Here is a 25,947-nt window from a genome sequence, read left to right as displayed (position 1 = left end):
CATGCGACAATATTCGATTTAATCGAATTTTGCTTTTAGTGCCCGCTGAGCTATTCACTGTTAACAAATTGAAGAGAAGAGAAGAAGAAAAAAAATTATTGTTCAACTCTATTGATAAAATCTAAAAACTGGTGTGGTTGGGTTAGGGAAATAACAATTTTCAAATTATCCAATTTTCCATTGTTGTGTGTTTAAATTTAGCATTCGTGGTTGTCGATGGTGTGATGTGTTCGTAAGGACAGCGAAGAAATATCTTTGTGATTAGCATTTAGCTGGTGTCAGTAGACAGACGTTGTTGTTGAAAGGTTTTATCGAATAAATCGTGAAAATCGGTTATTGTGCTAGCAATAATTACACGTGTAATCGACATGGAAGCTGGGACTGCCGTTCGTAGGAAACCAATTACCTCGATTGAACGTACTAGAAAATTGAGCATACTATTGAGACATCAACGCCATGCAACGGTAAGACAGATTAATTTCAGTTAACAAGTTATGATCCAATCTCTGCCATCCAAAATGCCTCTTTTAGTCTTCAAATAAATTGTTTAAATTTCATGGTGTAATTAGTGCCTCACGATGAGACAGTATTTTAAGTTTTGTGAGACTTTTACCGAGAGGCCAATGGTGCGACTTTTTAGTGTTATTAAGCAAATGTTTCCTGTTTGAAGAAGTTTTCTTAAAAACTAAATTTCCTCTACAAAACCGTTAGTCCGTTTAAAAATTCATATTCACATTACGTTCTATAGGCTACATTGCGGCATCTAAAATTAACTTTTTTAACATACTGAGCACTGACGATACTACACTCTTGCTGACGACTGACACACTCTTGCTCTAAAAACTTTCTAAACTTTTTAAATGTTAATGCTAAATTGTTATTTTACCTTCTTCCGTCTGTGTGTAACAGTAAGAGCGCTCCTATTTGTTGAATTTATTTCTTATTTTATCTCTTTGTTCCATTGAGGTGTTCAATGTAACACGTTTCAGTCATCGAACGTGATTCTATTAAGGACCTTATTTAACCAATGAAAAAAAAAACGACACAACAACAGGAACTAACGTGTCTAACACACACTCGAAATGTGTTACTTAAGCAGATGTAGACGTAGAGTATTTTCAAATCTATTTTTCCATCAAAGAACGGGAGGTTGCAAAGAAAATTATATTTTATTGCTGCTCAGCTCACTTTTGAATTTTCTACCGACTCCGTTCCAAATTCCTAATATCGTACGACGTAGAACGGGCGACAAACACCGAAGTGGAGTAGGATCGACAAGATAGGAAGACATTACGACATCATAGACATTACGATAACAGTCAAGATAGAGAACGATGACAGGGTGGAAAGGCAGGAAAAATCAAACAGAAAACAAAGTAATTTTCCAACAAAAAAATTTCACTCTTTTATTGCGACAGTCTCTCAATAATGGCCGGTAAAAAATCGATCTTTTCAAAATTTGTATTACAAAAAAGGAAGCAAAAAATCTTCATCAACATTTTTTGTTTGTCTCATTTTTTCAGTACATTCGGTCCAAATGGTCCTGACGCCTCTACAATGCGATACCCTTTTTGTCTGCATATTTTTTAACGTTCCTTACCTCGCTCTCCATCATAAACCGAAATACGCCTGCCAGCTTTTGCAGGAGGAACGCGTGATGAGGAATTAATGCGCCGGTGCAATCGGGTACATTCGCTGTGTACGTAACTCCCATCGCTCGTCTGACAATTCCTTTCACCTTATCGGCCGTTGGTGTGCCACGACAATATATAAATGTCTGGTAGACACTAGAACAGATCATTTGATGTGCGGCAACCTTGCAATCTCGTACGCAACGGCATCCTTCTGTTTGTCCAATAAATTTGGGTCTGTTTATGCCACGATTGGCCTTATAGTTGGTTGCATATCTCACGATATTCATTTTTGTGGTAAAGTCAACCGTTGATGTCGTTGCGTACCATTTTTTTCGTATGGCACTACAACGATCTGTGCCACGTCCTTTGCATCACCATTATACCGCACAAATTGCACTTCATTTCCGACGGCTTCCCAGCAAACGAGTATGTTTTCGACCAAACGCTAATCCATGCGGGATGTAATGTGCTGATCCGAAGCGTCCTCATCGTCTGTCTCGTTGAACGAATCATAATAGTAGTCTCGATCGTACTCTCCAATGTAGAACGACTCCGCATCTCCTTCTTCATCCAGTGCACACCATTGCTGAACCGCTTCGTCCCATTCATTCTCGCCGTCATCACTAAAATCAAAATTGCCTAAACGTAGCGGGTTTCCTGTAGAATTTTAGAACAATTTAAACGTTAAAGTGTTATAACTGCGAGCAAAATCCTCTCTTCCTTTCGTCCACAATTTTGTGAATTTCTCTCACTCTCCTCGTTTTTTCGTTAAAGCTTTCATAGTAGTTCAAAAAGTCCTCGCAACTTCGCCCCAATATACATCGCGTAAAGGAAAATATTTCTACATTTTTGTGTGTTGCTCGTACAATTGATCAATATTTTGTATGTGATGCGCAAACGTCAGATATTCTTGTGTTTATTTTCCGTGTGTACTACATACACACTCTGTGTGTGTGTATAACAATGTAGGAACCGAATATGAAGCCATTGAATTGGTGTCGTACTTAGGACACAATTCTTGTCGGTAAATTTTTGATTTTTCAAATTATTTTTTTTAATGATTTCAGTGGCACTGAAAGACACAAAGCCATGGGTGGTACAGTTAAATCTTTCTGCTAATTAGCAAATTTCTCAGAAAATTTAATTTCCAATTGTCAAAATCGCTACGCCACCTCGTCCATACATTTTTTTTTTCATTCATATGGAAACGATAATCCGAATTACGACACTGCAAACAGTTTTCTTCATCATTGCAACGGTGTGAGTAAAATTTGCACACCATGAAAGCAGTATGTTGAATATTACACACAATTTGACTGAACAACTGACATTGGGTAGAAAAAGCACAAGAAAATTTGAACGAAGCTTTCCATATGCGCGTGACTGTGTTAAATGTGTGTTTAATCGGTATTTGTTCAGTGGGGCAATATGAAAATGCGAAGGCGCGGGAATATGTATATTCGGTTCAATGTGTGCTTATAAATAGATGTGTAATGGTTATAGCCGAACGTATTTCCCATATAAATGAATACATTGTGTACACATAGTATCGTTTATAGGACACTATGGTACATATCGTTGTACACAAGTAGAAAGTCTTTTTTTGGCGAGAAAAAAAATAATAATTGGAGAGCCGTACCTCCAGACAGTCTAGGAAAACAAGTGTAATACCGCGTACAACAGACATTTAACGGAATTATAAACCGCAAATCGTACCGTCTAAATGGACTAGCCGATTGTGTGAATCAGTTTCGAAAATATTTTGAACGGAAAAGAACCGACCATGATCTGAAGTGACTGAAAATTATTTTTTTTGATAAAAATCCTAACCCCAGAAAAATGGTCGTTTAGTGTGAGAATTTTCTTACCAAAATATATCTCGTGGGACAAAAATGTTAGTCGAAAGCTTCCCGAGAAAAGCTTCAATTGGTTTTTCGTTCAATATATATAAAGTTCAACTGAGAAAAGCCATCTCTCAAAACGGAAAAAATTTCAATGGCATTTTCTCATTCGATTGTGTGGTGTTGTTAAATGAAAAGTGTTTTCCAGGAATATAATCCTTGCGTGTTTTTTTTTCCTCCACAAAACCTTTTGAGAAAAATAGTTTTTTCTTTCACATTTTTACACACATTTTCCTCAGTGGCAACGTTTGCTGACATATAACAAAAAAAAAAGTTTTTCTTTTTCACTGTTTTACTACTATGTGTATACAAAGTTCTTTGACTTCTCTATCAATGATATGTAAATAGACTGTGTAAATATATAATTGTGGGTAAAAAGAATAATTGAATTCTTCTCCGGCAACATCCTATCAGGAATTAACAAAAATGGCGAATTTATAAATAAGTTAAAAGAAGAAAACTATAAAAAAAATCGAATCAAGCTGTGAGAACATTGAAAAGGAAGAAAAAAAAAGTTTTTTTTTCTCGTAAAAGCTCTATGGACTCCATTTACGAAACAAAATATTTGAAAATTACATTTTGCATAAATGAATGCTGAACTGCGTGTGTGAAATATTGATAAACTTTTTCCTATTCTTGTTCTTTTTTTCGTATATACACATATCACTCTCTCTCGGAATGAAATTCAAAACGGTATGAATTCTGTGTGCTAACGTTATATATACATATACTTATATATACGTTTAAAATCATTCTATAAACTTTTATCAACGGACAATCATGTCAAATAATGTTTTTTTCGAAATTACTTTATTTTGTGTTCTAACTTGAAACGATACTCGCATCAACTATCCATCTACATGTACAAGTGTTAAGTGTGGTAAAAAGGAAGAAGCAAACAAAAAAAAATGTAAAGAAACCGATAGTTGAAGTAGAGAATGCAAAAAAAAGGAAGATGATGAAGAAGAAAAAAAAAGTTTCACTAAAATATTGTGTTGATACCAAAAGAGTTTATTTTTTGTGCTGATTTAGCATTTTCTTCAGTTTTGTCCTTTTGTTCATTTTGTTTACTATGATCGAATATAGGAGCTTAATTGAGCTGACGAATGTTTACTATTCCAATATCTTGACTTCTCGTGTGTTAGTGGTTTATCGAGAGAAAACACACCCTAGCTAAAATGTAAGGCCTGAATAAAATAAAAAAAAAAAACTTTTATTCGATATTCGGATAAAAGGATGGGATGCTAAAAGGATAGGGAGAAATATTTTCTCTCCCGTAGAAAGATTTTCGGCTTTAAACTGAACTGAATTTATGGCACATTTATCATTAATTAAACAGAGGTTTATGTATTCCGTAATTAACAGAATCCCGTAATATTCCCATTGTCTGTTTAATGAAGGGCTGATTTAGTTTGCTAGAGGTAGATCAGTACGCAGATGGTCTCGTTTGTCGTAATTTATTTTCAGTAAAATTATCGAAAGGTTTTTTTGTGTTCGTTGTTCTCTCACTCCATTTTCATTACATGCCTCAATTGAAAATTGTTATGAAACATTCGCATACACTGTTGCTCGTTTCAATTTCTTTTGAGCTTTGAATCAACTCAAATTTATTGCAAGGATTTACGAAGATTGCAAAGATCGAAGAAGAAGACTAAAGAAGACAATAAAGCAGGAAATTGTGACGGATTTTTTTTATTGTTCCACAAATGGCGAAGATTTCTAACTTTTTGCATACACTTCACCCAATTTTAAACTTTGGTATTTACTCAAACCGATAATTCATTATATCAGGGACGAGCTGAGAGGAATAATAAATCCACCGTCTTCACAAATGTGTCCATATGTTTGGTATAGTACCCTTATCTGATTTCTTGTTTTTTTTCCTCTCCTCTGGGATCCATCTTGACAAACTTTTATTTTGTAACCGTACTCCATCGGTTTCGGGAGAATCCACACACCAACATAAAACGCTTTTACAAACCTAATACAACGTTTTTACTGCATGATAAAAACCATTGCAACTTCGTCGGCTATACCAATTGCTATTAACCAGGTTCTAAATGGATTTAAAGTTGCCAGCTTTGGCTCATTATTTATTTAAGAGCGGTGAAATTCATTAAAGGAAGTAGATTTGTGAGAATTGCACACAGCTTACAATATGATTACGACAAGTAGAAGCGCTGTGCAATGTATGAGCAGCACTTATGTTTCAAGAATTTAAATGCAGAATTTTTCAGAACTTTGCTGCTGGAGATGTGCGATAAGGAAACTCATCTTCTCGTTCATTTTATGTCTTATATACAGCCAGCGTATGTATGCTGTGTTGGAAAATCCTTGGCCGTCCTATATTCATAATCGCCGGTGTACCGACATTTTCCAACCTTTCTCTCAACAAAATTTCAACCATCTGCCAGTGCTACAGCACATATCGGAATAGAAATTATTTTCACTTATGTAATGGAGCTGCGTGTCAATTCAAGTTATTTGTGATGTTTAAACTAGTTCCATCATTCAGTCAATAGAAACAGGATAAAGACAATTTTCACGTCATGAACATCGTCGACAGATTTTCTTGTGATGTCATTTTTCGCACATAAAGCATTTGGCAATTGATTTGTCCGAATTAATATCCGTTCTATGCGAATGTAAATACGAAAACATCATCATAGACCGGGTCGTCGCTTACATCCTTTAAATAAATCAAATTTTCCGCGCAAAAAATAAGCTTTAACTTAGCACGCACAAGGACATTTAATCAAACATTTCCGTGGAAATTACAATTGATTGCCTTTCGACATCTTGATAGAATGCGAAATGTGAGTCTTCTTAAAATCACATTTTCATTCACCAAGGCATTTTACGGGTGTACATCCATCAATATATTGGATGAAATCGATAAAAAAAACCGACCTACATAGAGCTGTGTCTCTTAATTTACGATGTAATTGTACGCATGATATGTCTGCTTTTTCGATAAAGAAAAAGCTGCAAGAACCTTACATAATACCCACTAATACCCAAACTGTTTGCTAGTACAGTTAAGAAATCACGATGTTGATGTCACGTTGTAAAATTTTTTCCTCTCTCTTGTCTTGATATCGTTATTTATTATATCGATTCTAGATAAATAAAGTAGCCAGCAGCCACGTTTATGTGGTGTAGCCTGTGTGTGCCGAGTTATATGCTGTACGTATTCACATAATTGTTTGCTAACTGAATCAACAATTAGGATGATTCGACGTGGAGTCTCTTACAAAGTTTTTATTGGCATAGATTAATGGTGCAAATTCATTTATTGTGAGCTTGATAAAGACAAACTTAAAATGTTTGTACGTGGATTCCTATTTGTATTCTCGTAGCGTGGATTGTCTTTGCGGTGCATTTATTTCTGTACCTTGATTGAGAGTTTTTGTGTAGTGTAGGACATGCTATCTTAAACAATCGTTTCGATAAGAAGTCTCTACCAACATTCCAAGCATTCTGTGTCGATTGTAGACATAGGTGAAGGCTTTGCCAGTGAAGCTCTACATATTTTCTGTGTACAAGAACTAGTTGGCAGACAATGTTCTCAAAGTATCGTCTTCAAAAACGATATTTCCAACCCAACCCTCCCTCCCGTTCTCGTTGTCGCATTAAATTTTTTGAATTCTAATTTCTCACAATCAAAAGTCAAACTGTGTTTGTCACTTTAAAGAAAGGTCAAACGGAGACTAACGCAAATTCACACAACAATTTAGAGGTTTGTTAACCTTAAAGCATTTATGTTTGTATGAAAGATGGAAAATGAAATAACGAATTGAAGAAAATGGTACAATGAAACCTGGGGCAGTGTCTGTTCACAAAATTGTTTCATTCGTTAGATTGCATTAGAATCACTTGCCGCCAGTAAATTAGAATTTATTACAGCGTAGATGAACCCATAAAAATTGTCCCTTTGTAGCATAAAACGAGTGGGTGCTATTTCGTGCAGGAGGGTTTGTTCTCCGAAGGTCATTAGATTTGAATAGAATTAGGTAGTGGATAGATTCCTGTTTGGTCGGAAGACAAAATCTTCTGAAGTACTAATCTGTTAATGTAGACTACAAGATGGATGTTAAATCTGAACTTAACTGCAACAGTTTTGCTGCTAAAATTATTAAAAGCCCAGTCGAAATCAAATGGTTTCATCACAAACAACAACATTCCGATAGACAATTTCGATAAAATATCCTAACATTAACAGATTCTTCGTGTAAAGAAAAATAAAGGAGTTTTCTGACAGTCTGCAGAAAAAAAGGGTGGCATGGAAAGTCGCTGAAACGGACTGCTATCTTGGATGATAATGAACTTAATGTGGATGAATATTTAACTTAAACAACCGCACGCAAATTATCTTAATGAGAGATTTCTTGGTTTTCGTAAATGTTTTTGCGTAAATGGCTTGTTTACGAAAAGTATTATGAACAATTCCGAGAAGGAGTGTGACGCCTATTGTTTTTCGTGGACGTCAATAATTCCGTCAGCATTACACCCATCATCACCGGGGAACTGTTATTACAGCGAGCGAACTCGTTCGATTTTTCTTTTCCGAAAAGGACATTACATTGAAATGTAATCAACTAAAACATTTTCCCCATAATATTCAATTGTTGAAACCAGCTTATTATTTCGGATTTTTTGGTTCCAGAAATCAATAATTTCCATTTATACGTGTATAATATTCGTAGCGTGTGTAATGTGTATGTAGGGCGCGTGATTTTGTTTACAAACTTAGGTCGACAAAGAGAATGGAATGTGTGTACTTTTCCTCCATATACACCTATACGTACGTATATAAATCGGTGGATAAATATATCATTTGACACTAACTCGGTTCTTTCATATCAAATTTAGCAAAATCATGATATTTTGATATTTCCTCGGATATCTTTCTTTCTTCTTCGATTCTTTTTATATTTCGTTTGCTGTTCAATTATTATTGATTCATGTTATTCGATGTGCGTGTACACACATTTCGGAGACACTTGAAATTAATATGAAAATAGCGTATAACGTACATCGGTTGGATGGGAAAAGACTGAATGAACAGTCAAGCGAACAAACATGTTACCGATTTAACTGTGACATTTTCGTGGCTCAATTCCGACTTCTTTTCCTTTTCATCTAACTCAGATGATCTTAAGGGTCTTATTCACCAGTGTATCCAGGAAAAGATCAAAAGCAGTAAAAGATAGAGATGAGCAGGCTTCTCAAACTAAACCAGGACTGAGCTTAACCCAATCCACCCAACATTTACTTTTATCTCTGGGCTTATCTGGTCTCAAAAATTGGATTTCGGTCGGTTTCAGTTTCGTGGGGCTGCGGGTGACTCGACGTTCAGGTCAGGTAATTTCGTAGAGAAATGCCTGAGCCTGTACCCTAATTCTTAGGTTAATGTGTTTCAGATTAATTATCTGTCAAAATTGAAAGGATTTAGGCTAGTAGATAGTAGATAATGCAATCCCAAATGTATGCAGCAGGTCTTTTCCGCAAATTTGTTCGGAAACTAACAATAAGAATCATCTCCACCTACCTGTTCTTGTGGTCTGGTACCTGAGACCTGAGACTGATGTACATATATATATCTTTAGGGATTGTCACCTCTACACCAATCTCACGTTTCGCACCTTTTGGTATAATGAACTCCAAGAAACTGCGGAGGTTCTACCATCATCATTAGATGGCAAATGTCCCAAGTGTCTTAACGACTTCTTATCGAAAACATGGAAATTTCCCTGATAGAAGTAATACGGTCAAGGAGTAGGGAACAATTGAAGAAGCCTCCCAAAACTCTGATCTATCTGTCTAACAACGAACGATGAACGATATTTCAGTTTATATTTTATAAGACCGGCCATTTTAGTGGTCTGCATTCAATATTTTATGCTCGTTTCAGTGTGCAACAATTAACCGATGTAAAAATTGTCTGCTGGAAAATAATTCCTGAAATTTATATTCGAAAATTGTAACTTTTCTCGGAAGTTCTAAATTATTGCCTCTACATTGTGTATGAAAACTTCCCTGTTCTTTCAAAGTTTAAAATATTCATACCTTCAGTCACTGTGCTCTTTTTTTACCTTTATCCAAGCGATCACGAAGAACGAAAACATCCTCTCGTACATAAAATGTTCGTTCACCGTTCGCTGCATACGTGAAGCATACTGCGAGGGGCACACCAATCCATTTTCATCTCTTTTGTCAGCGCGCAACTCCGATGCAACTCTCTTTTGTGCAACTGAACTTTTTGATTTGGGTGACATACGAAGGGTCTTTTTTCACTGGAGGCTTCACTTTTTGTTACTCTGTCACCTAGTGACAAAAAGTAACTGGAGTCAACAGGCAGAAACTAATAAATTGATCGATAAAGAGAGGAATTTGTGAAGGGAGCGAAGCGAGATAAATGACTATTTAAACCGTGCAACTCTCTTTTTTCTCGCATTCAACTCTTTTGAGTAGTTTGCCCCCTCGATATACTGTAATGATACGGATATATATAGATACTAAATGTATGGATTACATTATAAAACGTTGACATTCATAACACTACAATTTGTGTATGATGTCAATATAAACCTAACACCGAGACAAGTCATTAAAAAGTTTTTGTTCGATCATAATGTACAAAATGGATTTTATTTGAAAGAAAAAAGTTTTTTTTTCTGAATTTTCATTTTTTTTTTTCGTTCAATTTTTAGCCTTTAACTTGTAATGCAATGAGTACAACGAATTTTGTTCAAAAGGAACCATTAAAATTCTGAGAATATATTAAGTGGACAGAAAACAAAACTTAAGAACCAAGACCAGATCCGTGAGAGGATATATTTATAGCAAATAATTCCAATTTTATCTAACAATCTCACAATAAGTGTGGTGTTCAAAGCAAAAAAAAAAGAAGAAGATTATTTTACGCAAACCAAGTAGAGTGAAATAACACTAAAAAATTTTTAAATTATTAAAGAAACAAAAAGTAAAAATTTAAAATTTCTATATTAAAACGTAGAACGTATATAAACTAATACTTATATACATTAAGTGTGGGTGTGTTATAATACTAATTACCAATAAAAACAAAAATTCCTAAGATTTATTCAAAAAAAGAATTAAAATTTAAAATAAAATTCATAAACGACCTATAACTAAGTGTAATTCTATTGCATAAAATAGATTAGAATCAAATTGTCGTCGCAAAAATAAACAAAACTAATCAATAAACATAAACATATCAAAGTAAAAAATAAAAATAAAAACTAAATCAACAATGGCCTCAGCAAACTATATGGGCCAGATGGCTAACAATAATAAACAATCCTCCGACAATGCAAAGACTCATTCACCGAAAATCCGAACGCACAGTCAAGTAGTGGCCGGCTCGTCGTCCAACCAACGCAGTCCACTAATGGCCAATCGTAATCAACATTCACAAGAACCGCCAAACTATCATCATATACAAAATCTTATGGGAACAAAAACATCATCGTCATCATCAATACAATCATCCATATCGGGAACAACGAATCCTCAACATCTGCAACAACAACAACAACAACAACAACTGCAACACAATCCTCCACCTCCATACAGTCATCATCAACAAATGATTTCATCTGAACGGTATGCATCCTCAGACAATAATTCGATCCATTCGCGTCAGCACGATATTATGGTGGATAGCAATTGTAGCAGTGATGGGAGTGTTATAACCAGTGCCACGGCCAGTGGTTTAAATAAAATTCATCCGGACGGTGGGTCAGTGAAGCACGAACAAGGAGCTGGTTTGACTAGTGTTAACAGCGAACAACAGCTCTGCATGATGTACAATGCTCAACAACATTCCGATTATATTATTTCGGACTACATGGACAAGATTGCCACACGAATCAATATACTGGAAACCGAATTGAAATTTGCTTGGCGCGCATTGGATTTATTGTCCAACGAGTACGGCAAAATGTGGAGTCGCTTGGAGAAGTTGGAGAATATAACGGTTGAACAACAGTCGGTCGTCGGCAACATAATGGAATTATATGGACGTGGCAGAGGAGCATCGGATCTGCTCAGCAACAATGGCAGCCAAATTGTTGTTGTTCATCCAGATGACGATCCTGCACACGTTGAAGCTTTGATGCAACAAAATTTTGACTATGACGAAGAGGACATTCAGCAAATGCAACAGATGCAACAAATGCAGCCTTTGGGTGTTGCACCACCATCGGCTCTTGAATTTAACGATATGCTCGAAGAACTGAAGAATGACGCTCTCGACACAAACTTATTGTTGATGGGAAGCTATTCTAAGATGATGGAACAGCAGCAGCAATCTAATCGCTCAAAATCTCCTGCTATCGTCGTCATAAATAACGAATTCAACAGAAACGATGGGTATGACGAAATTGCTGCTAGTGTCAACGAGGGAAATCTTATGGATTTTCGCAGAATGCGAGCGGCTGCAGCTGGTAAGGAATTCGAAGAGTTGATTCAGTACATGGAAAGAGATCAAAAAGGCAATGCTGTAATGATAAGAGAACTATTGGGTAATGGGGCCATTAAAGATGGACTTGAAGAAGGAATTGATCTCATGCAGCGCGAACGGTTACTGAAAATGTATCAAAATGACATGTACCAACGAATGAGTGGTAATATCGATCAACCGACTGCAGATGGAATTTTTAAAGCGCAAATAGACAACCGGATGCGTTCTGATACGGATTTTTTTCGGAGTGGCGAGCTAAACAGGGACATCTTTAGTAATATGTTCCAAACTAGGGACGTGCCAGGTGCCGGAAATGATGATTTTTTTCGGCAGACCACCGATAGCGGTGGAGGAGGAGGAGGAGGAGGAGGAGGAGGAAATGAAATGGCGATGATAGAAGGAAACGACGAAGAAATGAACGAAGAATTTTATCGTAGTTTGAATCAAGCATATCGTGACGATGGATTCAATAATGTATCGGCATCGAATGTGGAAATAATTCTGCCACACAAAGAATCTGGTGAGCATGTTGTACCATCGAGACCAGTTTCTTCACTGGGAATGATCTACGAAGACAACGAGGAGCTAGAACCGGATCATCAGAGTTCAGCTTCGGAAGTTGACGAATTTCTACATTTTGGCGAAGCAAATAAAAGACTTGAGCATAGCTCAAATGTATCAATAGCTCAAGGTATTTCTAGTCAAAGCGGCCAGTTAAACCAGTCGAAACATAAGCCTCGGCTGGAAAGTCATACCAAACGGTCGAAGAAAAAGAAGCACCACAAAAATGAAATGGAACTGTTGAATAATTTGAAAACAGCCATTGCCGGTGATCAAATCATCGATGGTGTAGCTACGTCGACATCGGCCCCTCAATCGGGAAACGAAAGCAGTAGCCCTCCGAAGCTAATGAGCAAAAATGAATTGATAGCCCATATAATGAGCGAAATAAATAAGGTGGAGGAGCTTACACAGTTCAGTCAGCAACAGTTCGATGACCTTCGAGCAATAATCGAACGGGAATATGGATTCTTTGAAAAGATTAAAAAAATTAACAAAAATCTCATCCTGTTGCTGCTGAATCCAATATCCAGATCAGATAGTTTTGATGACAGTGATCAGCGTTACAAACAACTGACTGAAAAGCTGCAGAAGAACATCGAAATTATTAAGAAATTATTGGGAAATGATTATCAAACGATGGGAGCAGTAGTTGATGCGAAGCCAACAACTGACATCGACTTAAATATTAAAAATGAAAATTTTTCTGAATTAGATAGTTTAAAGCAAAGATATGAAATGAAGAGCAACGTTGACAATGTTTACACCTCTGCTATATTCGATGGAAATAATAGCCGAAGTTCTAGCAATCGTAATCTGGCTCAACAAACAACCGACGATTATAGTCGCAATTTGCTGCAGAATAACAGTCAACTGAACGCTCAACTGAAGATACTTGAAAGCAAGGAACACGAAATCATTCGAAAGTCTCTTAGGAATATTAATCAAATGGACGAATATTATGCAATACAACAGCAGAAATCGTCCATCATTCCGCAGTTGGACAACATGTCTCGGAATAATTTGCTTGACAATTTCGACGAAAAGGCTATCATCAGTGAAAAGGTCATACTGGACGAAAAATTAGCGCAATTCAATCTTATCAATAACGACGAACGGAATGCTTTTTTAGGAGGAAATTTCGGCTCAGCCACCCATTACTCGAGTAACTCAAGTATTTACAGCAACGATGAGTATATCAAGTCGTTGAAGAAGTCCTTAGAACGTCACAATTCAATGCTGTTCCTATTACATTTGCAAAATCCTAACAATCGTGGTCCTGGTGGATCGACTGCAACCACTGAAGATTTTGCCATAGTCGATGATGATAGAATTAGTAACGGTTCGCACAGTCCTCCGCCGCCTGCTCCCAACGGTGAAGATCCGATGTCAAACGCTCAAAATCTACAGAAACAGCAGATTGTTAACCTACCCATGTCGGCAATGAATCCATTTCATGCCGATATAATGTCATTGAATGAGGAATTGCATCAACAACGATTAGATATAGAACATAATCAACAGCAAATGCTGCGCACTCACATCGAGTCATCGCCAAAGAAAACGAAAAGCGACTCTGGACTGTCGTCCATGAGTGGATTCTCAAGTTTAGAAAAATCACCGAATTCTCCAGGAAACAAGCAATTGCAACGGCAACAGCTGCACTACTCTAGTGGCAGTTGTACCGAGCTTCCGAAGCATATGGGATCAAATTTCAATGAAAATGACTTCATGTTTTCCGAGGAGAACTTGAACTACATTCGTGAGCTATCGAAAAATGTTCCGATCTGTTCCGTTTATGAGAACAAATCGATTTTCGATGAAGCCGAACATCAACGATCCCGTAAACACGGATCGTCATATCAACTGTCCTCGTCGACAGCAAGTCATTACGGTTCGCAAGGCAATTTTCCCGATCTCGTTCAAGATCAAAACAAGGACCTGAAATACTATGCGGATGGTCACAAAAGTCAGCAACTCGGTCCGTCTCCATCTCCATCACCTAGTCGACGTAGTTTGTCGCGCGGTCAATCGTACTACGATGAACCTCCGATCGAAGTGGATGATGAATACAAACGAACTCATTCGCACCAGCAAAAGCACAAGCAACTTACTGATCGGTTAGTTTTCTATCCGTCGTCTAGTAAGATCACCGACTATAATAGCAGCATGAATTTAGACTATACTGGTCGAATAGATGATATCAGAAGACATCAACAGCAGCAGCAGCAGCAGCAGCATCAACAGCAGTATAATCTGTCACAAGCCATGTCTCAGGATCCCAAAAATTTTACCAATTTAGATAGGCACCAACAAAATATTAAACATTACATGCAAACGCTGCAAACAATACAGGGCAGAAGCCAAGATTCACGTTCATATCCAAGAAATGGTGCCACAAATATGCGCTATGGATCTTTAGATAGTCAACAAGCGCCCGCATTACCTGCCCATCAAAATCAACAACATTCCTACATTCTGAACCAGTCCGGTTATGTCACCATCAGTTCCGATTTGAAGGAAAAAATGCAACCTCAACAATCCAATCATCATCAACAATCGGCGTCATTAACGTCGACCCACAATAACAGCAAATTGGTGAACAAATTTTCACATTGGCTTCCGGATTTAAAATTAAAGAAATTGAGCAAGAAACATCGATCCCATTCTCTGCCAGCCGGTGTTGAAATCGACGATGACTTACCTCAACCGAATGCCACCAGGCACCAATCAGCTACTTCAGCACAACAAAAATTACGAAAAGATTCGTCTTCCAGTTCGGGCGTGTCGACAAACGCATCGACGAAAAAGAAAAAGCGTTCGTTAGTTTCCACCATGTCCAACATAATGCAAAAAGCAAAATCAATAAATCGTCGTCACAGTTTCACGCATCATTCATTTACCAATCCATTCAGTCATCATAAACATGTGGGAGCTTACTCTAAACATCCACATTCGACCAGCCTATCGGATCCGGAAGGCGATGTTCATGGATTTTTCTCGGACAACGACGATACGACCAGTACTAGCGAATATGAGAAACAATCGCTACTGGATGAGTATGGAGGCTTCGGTGATTTGCAGCACGATCAGCAAGCTATGCTGTTTCCTACCATGAGTAACGTTCCTAAAATTAACGAACAAAAATCAGCTCCCGACCAGGCTCCTCGAGAATCACAAGCCAAAAAAGTGCAGCCACCACCCGTCTCAGATAGTGATGATAGTGGAGGTGAAATTTTCATAAATCCGATGTTTGCAACAGTTGGCGATGCAGTGAAACCCCACAGTGGCGGAGAGAACAGCGGAGAGGACAATGTTAATGAGCCGAAAGTAGCGACTGCCTCCATTACTGTTGTAACTCCATCACCGGATCCATCGTCTAGTAACACAACCAGTGGAGATCCGAACAATAAATTCATCTTCTCCAGCACTAGCATGGAATTTGCAGTAAGTCGTAAAATTGCGAAGTATCGCCAGAAAAATGTTAGTTCGGACGATATTAACGGACAAAAGCATAGTGACGATGGTGGAGAGGGTAGTGAACAACAGATTCCAGTTGCAGTGGTCGTTCCGCCTACGACAATGACAACACCAATCAGGCCTCCCGAACATCAAAAGTCAATATCTCACATAGGACAACTTCAAAAAACCCACTCCATTTTTGTCGAAGATGAGAACATCCCAGTCGAGAACTTTGGCAATGTACCAACATCTTCCGGATTCGATCTACAGCCTGCAACGCAAAGTATCAAAACGAATATCTTTGATACCATCCCATCCGAACCCGTGACCGTTCCATCTAGCAACGCAAGAAGTTTTAAATTTTCGCAAAAGAGTCAACAGAGCTTGGATATTCCATCGTCTCGCGATGATGAAGACAACCGTAGCCAACATTCGTATCGCACAATGTCATCGTCGCGACGGCAATCAACCGAAGATAGCATCGACACAGATGACGAGTATTTTGTCTATGAATTACGGAAATTGGAGGAGCTGGAACGGCGCAGTCATATGGAGTCGTCTACCTACTATGATGATGGAGTGCACGAAAGTGAACAATTACTAAATAAAATCGATCAACTGGCGATAGACGAAGATGACGAATATACTATGCTAAATGAACGTAAATCCTATCAGCCGGACGAGGATGTTAAAGAGAAAATGTCTTTCGTATTAAGCGAACTGAAAAATGTGGTTAAATTGCAGCCAGAGATTAAAGTGAACAACGTACGAAGGCGAAGTGAGGCAGAAAAGGGACAAGGGAAAAAGTCGAATGTCTACGAAAAGTTTTCCCATGCCAGCGACATATCCTGGCAGAATAAAACGTATGACGATGATGAGGAGAATTTCTTGGGTGAAATCGATCAGCTAGAAAAAGAAATTAAGAACCAGCGCTACGGCAAACAACAGAAACCTATAAAAATGCGGAAAAGGAGACGAAAAAGTCCTAACTACGGTGACTCCTACGACTCAGATGAACCCGATGAATATTCGTCAACACCATATTCGTCGGAAGAAGATGACAAAGACCCGAACAGACCACGTCCAATATCCAGAGACTCATCGGAAGCAACGTCTGGTCCGGATAGTCCATGTCATCTTACCGACGATGATTTGGATCATACGGAAGCTTTCCGAAAGATGGAAGACTACGATGACTTTAAGCAGCGCCAAAAAACTGAACTAACCGAGTCAAAAAACGACGTAGCTGTCTCCCCAAATGATGAAGTGATGCACGAAAGCGGTCAACTTGCCGTCGATTCGAACGATGAACGAAGAACATCAACGGATGAGAGAGAGTTGTCCGGCGATATGGGTGAATCGGATGTTGGGGAGATGGGTACGGAAATAATAAAATCAGTGCGTAAAATGCCAGGTGAAAAGATGCTGAGCCATGAATCGAGTCAGGATAGTCAAAATGGTGTCCTCGGTAGCAGTAAATGGAAGCTGCTGAAAACGTTGAAGGAGAAAAAGATCGAGGAGAAAAATAATCAGGAAAAGATAAAGGAAGAAGAGTGTACACAGAAAGACAAAGATAAGGTACGTTCCTCACATTTTGTACGGGATTAGAATGATCCCATAAATAATCGATTTATTGATGAGATAGAATTAAAAACTAGGTAAACTTGGGGGGGTCACAATGGACAGGACAGCTGTTATCTATTACTGTACTACTATTTGTCGTACGCGTCCTACTGTCCTACGAAGAATATAATTGTTTGATAGAAGACAGGCATGAGCGCCGCCGAAAATAAGCCGCCGATCAAGCCGCCGCCGGCCATTTTTGAGCAAGCCGCGCCGCAGCCGAGCCGGTGCCAAAAACACGGCTCAAGCCGGCTTGAAACGGCTGGAAAATGAAATAAAGATTTCGAAAGGTGAATGGGTGAAATAATTTTGAAAACCGAGATTCCTGTTGATCCTAAGCAGCTCAAGTACATTTTGAATTTTTTTTTTCAAAATTAAGAAAATTTTTAAAATTTTCTTGAATTTTCATGAATTTTCCAGAATGGTATATTACGTCCTCGCTTCTAAGTTTGTTGTTTTGGCAAGTATGACCTTTGCGGAACGAGCCGAAGGCGCACAATCAGTTAATTCACAAATTTGAGAAAACTTTATCGATCTTTGCGAATTTTCTCGATTTTTTTTCTTTTCAATTTTTACTTGATTTTCGTGAGCTTTCGATTTCTTCTCGAAAACCATTTTCTTAATGAGTTAAATGAGTGTACCGGAGCATGATTTTCCATTTAGTTCAAGTTTTGAGGCAATAAAACTTGACGTGTTAGTGAACCTTAGACTTAGAGACTTGCTTGTAACAAGACCAGTTCCACTTGCACTTTGAACAACCTAATCTACCTACATTTTCGCTTTCCGTACAATTTCATTTTCATGCTTACAGTTCATTTTCCATGAATTTATCTAAACGTTTTTATTTAAAAAAAAGTTAAAAGGAACCTCCAGCCGAGCCGTTTTAAGCCGGCTCAAGCCGATTTTTTCGCCGCCGCCGAGAAATTTTTTTCGGCTAGCCGCCGCCGAGGTTTCTCCGTCGGCGCTCATGCCTGATAGAAGAGAAGATTTGTTTTTCTTCGTAACATCATTCTGTGCAACCATTACTTTCACAAGCTACGAATCTTCGGAATCGCATGACATGATTTCGATTTTCAACAATTTTTTTTTGAGGTTTTCGAAGGATTTTTGTTTGAATTTCACTGAATAATATTCAGTGATTTTTCAAACACGATTTCCAAAGCCTCGTAATTTTAATGCAACATTCAGGCATCACTCTTGTTGTGAATGTAGCTGATTTAAGAGTACACTCCGTGAATTTGTGTTTTTTTAAAGAAATGCTGGGCCACCCAAACATTAGCTAGTTTTGCTTCAGTTCTCCAGATAGAACTCATACATACGTTGCACCAATTACTGCATAGAGTTATCCTCGAAACATCAATGTTAAATTTTCGTTCATCCAATCCAATCCCTTATCAATTTTCTCTGTTCCACTTCACCAACCACGACGTATGGAACAATATAATTTTGTGCGGCAGTAAATATCGGTTGCACATTACATTTGCATCATTAACCGATGACTAGAAGAAAACAAAATGATTAAAATTGAATGTAGTGGTGGCTTGTGAAAGTAGGGTAATAAATGCAACAGTAGAATACAATCAATAAGCATTCGTTTATTGAACGTAAAGTAAAACCTATAAAATTGTTTAAAAAAATTAAAATTTTATCAAAAGCAATGTGGAAGACAGATGCGCGCAAATGCATTACAAGCATCGCAGTAAAATGTTGGAAAAACATAAAATCATAGCAGCAACACTCATTAAATGAGTTTTTAATAAAAAATAAAACAAGGCATCAGAACAGGCGGAGCGTTTGCTGCGACTTAGCCCCGTACGACCTGTAATCCTATTTCGTCCGTAACCATAATACGAACGTAGCCGTAATACGCCCGGACCCCTAATACGTCTACAACCCTCTAATGCGTCTGTTACCAAAATGCAAGTCAAGTTGGGCATGGTCAAATTTACTGAAAGTGTTCATTTTTAAAATTGCGCTTAGCGCAATTACGAAAGCCCGTACGAAGTACCTCTCAAATAAAACCAACAATTTACGATATTATTTTAGAAACCCAAAATTTTTTGCCAACTTTCTATTGGGTATTCAATTACCTCTCAAATAAAACAAAAATTAGCAAAATCGGTTGAGATTTACTCGATTTATGTGCAAAGAGCACTTAGGGCCGAGTAGCGGCCTTAGTCCAAGGGCCCAAATTTAAAACTTTTTTCGTCATCATTCTATTCGACATTCAATTATCTCTCAAATGAAACAAAAACTAGCAAAATCGAATGAGATTTGCTCGAGTTATGTGCAAAAAACACTTAGGGCCGAGTAGCGGCCTTAGTCCAAGGGCCCAAATTTAAAACTTTTTTTGCCACCATTCTATTCGGCATTCAATTATCTCTCAAATAAAACAAAAACTAGCAAAATCGAATGAGATTTACTCAATTTATGTGCAAAAAACACTTAGGGCCGAGTAACGGCCTTAGACCAAGGGCCCAAATTTAAAACTTTTTTTTGCCACCATTCTATTCGGCATTCAATTATCTCTCAAATGAAACAAAAACTAGCAAAATCGGATGAGATTTACTCGATTTATGTGCAAAAAATACTTAGGGCCGAGTAGCGGCCTTAGTCCAAGGGCCCAAATTTAAAACTTTTTTTGCCACCATTCTATTCGGCATTCAATTATCTCTCAAATGAAACAAAAACTAGCAAAATCGGATGAGATTTACTCGATTTATGTGCAAAAAACACTTAGGGCCGAGTAGCGGCCTTAGTCCAAGGGCCCAAATTTGAAACTTTTTTCGACACGTTCTTTTCGGTATTCAATTACCTTCCATAAAAAACTAAATCTAGCAAAATCGGATGAGATTTACTCGATGTATGTGCAAAAAACACTTAGGGCCGAGTAACGACCTTTGAGCCCTCCCAACAAGCCCACGTTGCATCTTACCCAAAAAAAATGTTCAGCAACTTTGTTCTACTCGTCAGTACCTTTCATTTGATATATCACAAGCAGCTATTGCGTGCGTATTTCGGTAGATATCGTCGAAAGACTGAAAAACACCTATAGGGCCCTAGCTCTGGAAGGGCCGAGACCCTACCATGTCCATTTTCGAACTTGACCTTACTTTTGTCGATACCAATCGGGGAAAAAAAGAATTTTGAAAAAAGGTTGTGATTTACTCAAGCTAGAGGGGTCACGGACAGACGGACAGACGGACATTTTTTTTATTGCGGATTCGTTATCTATGAACATAGACAAATGCTTTGCCCTTACCGTCTGCTTCCAATTCAACATGTTACAAACGGCATATTAATCTTATAAGCCCCCAGTACTTCGTACGGGGCTAAAAAACAAAATCTAGGACAAGGATTCGATTACAATGCTTGTTACTTGTTTTTTTTTTCTGTATTGGTTCTGATGCAATCATATTTGCTTATAATTACCACGCATTCCAAACACATAGAAATTCATAGAATTGACTGGAGTTCCATGAATTGCAATTATATTTCATCAGTCGGCTTTTTATGTTTTGCAAATAAAATTTGATGATAAAGGATTTTGCCGTATGAATGGGATCCAATTTGCATTTTTCAAATATTTAATAACATTTCACTACATCTCGACGAACTACGCATATAGTAACGGAAAATGTACAAAAAAAATGAGGATAAATGACTTCGTATATTCATAATTCCATTTCACTTGAAAATGACTTCCGGAACACATTCAAAAGTTGAATAGTCAATCTTCCTTACCAAATGAACACAAAATGTTCCAATTAGTTGAAAATATATTCGAGAACTGCATTTGTGAAATTCACTCTCTGTTTATTATTCTAGTCATCCGAACTAGACCGGGCAGACATTGTAGTTGTTAAATATGTCATGTCATCGAATTGAATTTGCTGTGGTTTTACAGCACGACTTTCCAGAACTCTTTACATGCTTGCGGGTCGAAAATCGTTCTTTCGCCATTACAAAACTCGACTTTTCGTGTATCTATTTTCGGCTTCGCCTCGGATCAACACAATGCACAAGAAAACTGGATTTTTCAAAATGATGATCCCTTGTGATGTAAATGACTATTTTAGCATAAAAGTAGAGAACGACAGTCTCATTAGATAAGAGGATGTAAATAACAATGTTACAAAACTCAATTCATTAATTTTCAATTTTATTTACAAAAAAAAGCTTTCAACCGGATGATATTGCGTAACTTTTCATATAATTCAATTTCAATTCCATAAAATGCGAATTCACAAAACAGACGAAGACTTATGGTTGCCTTGAGTTTCATCGTAGGCCTTTTATATTTCTAAAGTATTCGGATATGGGATTTTTGTAGAAATAAAAATATAAAATCAAAGAAAACAAAGGAAATATTGAAATAACCGATGTAGACAGGATAATCTCGACCTACAATGCCTCATGAATAGCCAAAGTTCTGTAATTTCACATTCAAATCTCAATAAAAATTTATTTTTCCGCAGAATGGTACCGGTAATGGCGAAGGCAGCGGTAGAGGCAATGGGTAAGTAGATGTGAAAAATTGCTCTTATTTGCGTCTACAATGGTTACCAACCAATTTTACACTTTTCAATCCAATTCATCTTGCATGTGATGTCACCAGTACGTAATGAATGAATGAATGAACGTTGATAACACAGGTCGGATGAATTGTTGAGACGACCATTCAAAGATGGAACTTTGTTTGTGGCCATTGTAGATGAATTTATTTAAAAATATGACTGTAACCTTTCCGCTTTCATTAATTCGGAATTCTCTCATAACCCACATTATTAACGAAAAAAAAATAACAACGAAATTACAAAACAAACAATACACAAATTTTATATAGCCACCCTGGAGACAATCCATTCTATAGCAACATTGATAGCATGCCAGATATTCGACCCCGTCGGAAATCAATACCATTGGTATCTGAGCTCGTAAGTGTTTCGTTTTGTTTTTTATTCAATTTCTTTTTTTTTTTGTTGTTTTCATGTTGTTGGTCAGAGCAGAGCCAGATTGTATAAATGGCTGAGAAAATGACAAAATAATTGAAAATATTTCTGGCTCCGCTCTATTAATCATCCAACAGACAGGCATATAGTTTAGTGAATACTTATGTGATCCATGTTTTATTCCCTATCCTCAAAACAATATGTACCATTCATGAAATCATACTTTCGCAATGTTTACAGCGTCCATATGAAATGTCCACGGAATGTCAGTTGGCAGTCCTCACTGACCAACTTAACTGCTGATTTAGATAGCAATGCAAAGTTAACGAATTGAGTGTTAACGGAGAGCGTAGATCAATTAAATTTAAATGGCCTTGAGGGCAATGTCAACAATTTGTGAATGGAAAACAAATAGTAATTCAAGTAATTTTGTATGTATTTCGTCTCTCACATTGTCACTGCTATCAAGACCAGCTAAAGTGTAACTGAGCTAAAATCTCTCTCCGTTAACAGTCTTTAACTTCTTTTGTTTTCAACTATTTTCGCATCAAACGTCCAACTTGCATTTTCTGCTAAATTTTCACAATAGAAACTGTTACGATCAGATCGAGAAAGCCGAAGACCAGTTAATTATAACTAGCCTTGGGGAATATGTCATTGAATTTTGCATATATATTTTGACAGTCCCCTAAGGCAAGTTAATTTAACTTGTCTGAATTATATACAGTGTTAAAAGAGCGTAAAAACAGAGGAACAAGAATAGACCGGCTAAAGCCTGGTGAGGTCTTTTTTCTAATTTCTGTTTGGAACTACCAACTATCAACTATTTGACCTACCAAAACTACCACATTTTCGAATTGCAATGTTAACTGTGAACTATCGGTTATCAGATAATTATTATTTGCCTGGTGTTGATATGCTCATGGTGGCTTTGCAATTTTGAATGTCAATCCAGCTCACAACTACCAACTACCGAAGCTACCGACTACTAAATTTCCGATTTATAAATAGTCGAGCATGTAGAATAATATCGCCAGTCGGTGCGTAGTTGTCGAATAGTAAACATCTCTTCCCCAAAAATTACGTTTGGCAGTCAATTATAGCCTTGGTAGTCCAACTACCAACTACCAAATTTTCGAATTGCAATGTTAACTGTGAGCTATCGGTGATCAGATAACAAATAATTATTATTTGCCTGGTGTCGATATGCTCATGGTGGCTTTGTAATTTTGAATGTCAATCCATCTCGCAACTACCAACTACCAAAGCTACCGACTACCGACTGAGAGCTACCAAAACTACCAAATTTGTGGAACAGACAGACGGACAGACGGACAGACAGACAGACAGACAGACAGACAGACAGACAGACAGACAGACAGACAGACAGACAGACAGACAGACAGACAGACAGACAGACAGACAGACAGACAGACAGACAAACCGGCCATAATAGGGTATTTTTTCTAGAAGAAAAAAGACCTAAAAAGCCAGTTAATTCAACTGATCTCGATGGGAGATATGTCAAAATTTCGACTCTCTTTTAACACTGTATATCCTTCTCAATCATCATAACACTTTGTTGGAATGAAACAATCAAAGAAAATTGGTAGCAAATGCAAGTTTGACATTTTATGACAATGCGAGTAGAGCTGGAAACAAAAGGAATTTTTCGTTAAGTTTACATTGCTATGTAAATCGAGAGTTGACCAACTATTTGGCCTAAATAATTTCTTAAAAATGTAATATTTTTCCACCATCAACATTACATATGGATCGGAACAAATTGTAAAAAAAGTGAAAAGTTTGTCCGACTTATAATTTTGTACTACCATTTTCATGCCATCAAATCCATTAGAACCATTGAAATTCCTGTTAATTGTGTAAAATGTTCATCCAATTACGGTACATATGTGTCGAATCCATTAAACAATCAGATCGCAAAAAGAATGATTTCCTAATTGAGATGAATTAGACAAAATTAAGCAAAGCCAATTAATTATCGGCACATTTTTTCGGCCGCTTTTAACGTACCGAAATACATAAATTACAACAACAGCGTTTCTTTCCGACCCACTGTCGAAAGGTTTTGCCATTTCACCTTGGTTCTTTAAAAAGAGAAATGTTTTTCATCAATTAATTAATTAATTCCACCAAAATATCAGTTAAACGCGTCGATTACACGATATGGCTTAATTAAATTTTTTGTATTTGATTTGCTAAATTGCGTGTATGTGTTTCGCGAACAGCTCGAATATTAACATTTTTTTTGTTCGCTTCTCTCGCGGCAATATTGCTTTCACTTGACGCCTTTTTATGCGAATTATCCATAAAGCGTTGTCGATAAAAGTTTTCGAATTACGCTTTTCACACAAATAATAAATCGTTATCAACGTTCCGAAACATTTCGGTAACAAATTATGGAAATATTTCATTCTTTATGCGATCGACTCACTTGCCTATATAATGCGTTTCAAAGCCTCTGACTATATAAATAAAGGACATCCTCATATATATAAGCGAAAAAATCTCAATAAAGTTTTTAATAAAAATCGTTTATCGAATCATTCCATTTATGGGATATCCTATATTCAAATTGCAGCAGGAACATCATAAAATGTAAAAAAAATATTTTTTTTTTGTCAATTTGTATACGAAGACAGTATATATCTACTACCCCCCCCAATCATTAAATGGTTTTGTTTTTTAATTTACATTATGTAGAAGTTGACTTCAGTGTTGTTGTCTATTCTCTATTTTCTTCCAATCTACTTTCAACACCGGCAGATCTTCTATTCGACCTCCAAAGTTTTGATCCCCTGATTTTGTTTTTCTTTTTTTGGTTTTGTTTTGCGAACATTGTACATTGTACATACACAATGACTGTGTTGCACGTACGCCAATAATTGTACATTTTCATAAAGTGTGCAATCAAATAATTTGCTCCCCCAATAAATCCACACATTATGGAATGTTACTGGAAGAGTACCCACCGTCTGAAGAACCAACCCCGATTATACGGATCGCCGAAAGTGGTTTCACAGCATATAAAATTCCTGTTGATTCAATTTGTTTGCGGTTTAATCGGTTTAATGTAAACATATTTACTGCTTTTGAATCTTGTAATTAAAAATGTAATGAACCTTGCCCTAAGACACGTCAACATTCTCAACATTTCCATCCAGCCAGCCGGCGATATTAATCTCAAGAATGTTTAAAAGCGGATATAATGTAATGCGACCACCTCTCTCCGTTTTAATATCCCAAAACTGTACGTTCGGTCGTTACTTCTTCCTCATTTCCTCGGGAGCTGTATTAAAGAAAGA

At 37.2% G+C, this 25,947-nt stretch overlaps 1 protein-coding gene across 11 annotated transcripts in view; it reads left to right on the top strand.

Moving 5' to 3' along the window:
- The window catches only part of LOC119085040 (protein unc-13 homolog B), an 83,705-nt gene that overhangs the window by 20,269 nt on the left and 37,489 nt on the right, over positions 1-25,947 (top strand). For 4 of the 11 annotated variants that reach the window (XM_037195249.1, XM_037195250.1, XM_037195248.1 and 1 more), the window contains 2 exons: positions 22,148-22,188; positions 22,516-22,606. In XM_037195249.1, the coding sequence (XP_037051144.1) occupies positions 22,148-22,188; positions 22,516-22,606 (132 nt within the window). Of the gene's footprint in view, positions 1-4,223; positions 4,446-10,248; positions 17,625-22,147; positions 22,189-22,515; positions 22,607-25,947 lie in introns of those variants that run through there. The other 7 variants (XM_037195245.1, XM_037195244.1, XM_037195246.1 and 4 more) reach the window with 7 other exon arrangements.

The sequence above is a fragment of the Bradysia coprophila genome, unplaced genomic scaffold (assembly GCF_014529535.1).
Source record: "Bradysia coprophila strain Holo2 unplaced genomic scaffold, BU_Bcop_v1 contig_94, whole genome shotgun sequence".
NCBI classification, from domain to species: domain Eukaryota; kingdom Metazoa; phylum Arthropoda; class Insecta; order Diptera; family Sciaridae; genus Bradysia; species Bradysia coprophila.
Note: the sequence above shows the minus strand (reverse complement) of the source record. Positions and strands in the feature narration are given on the sequence as shown.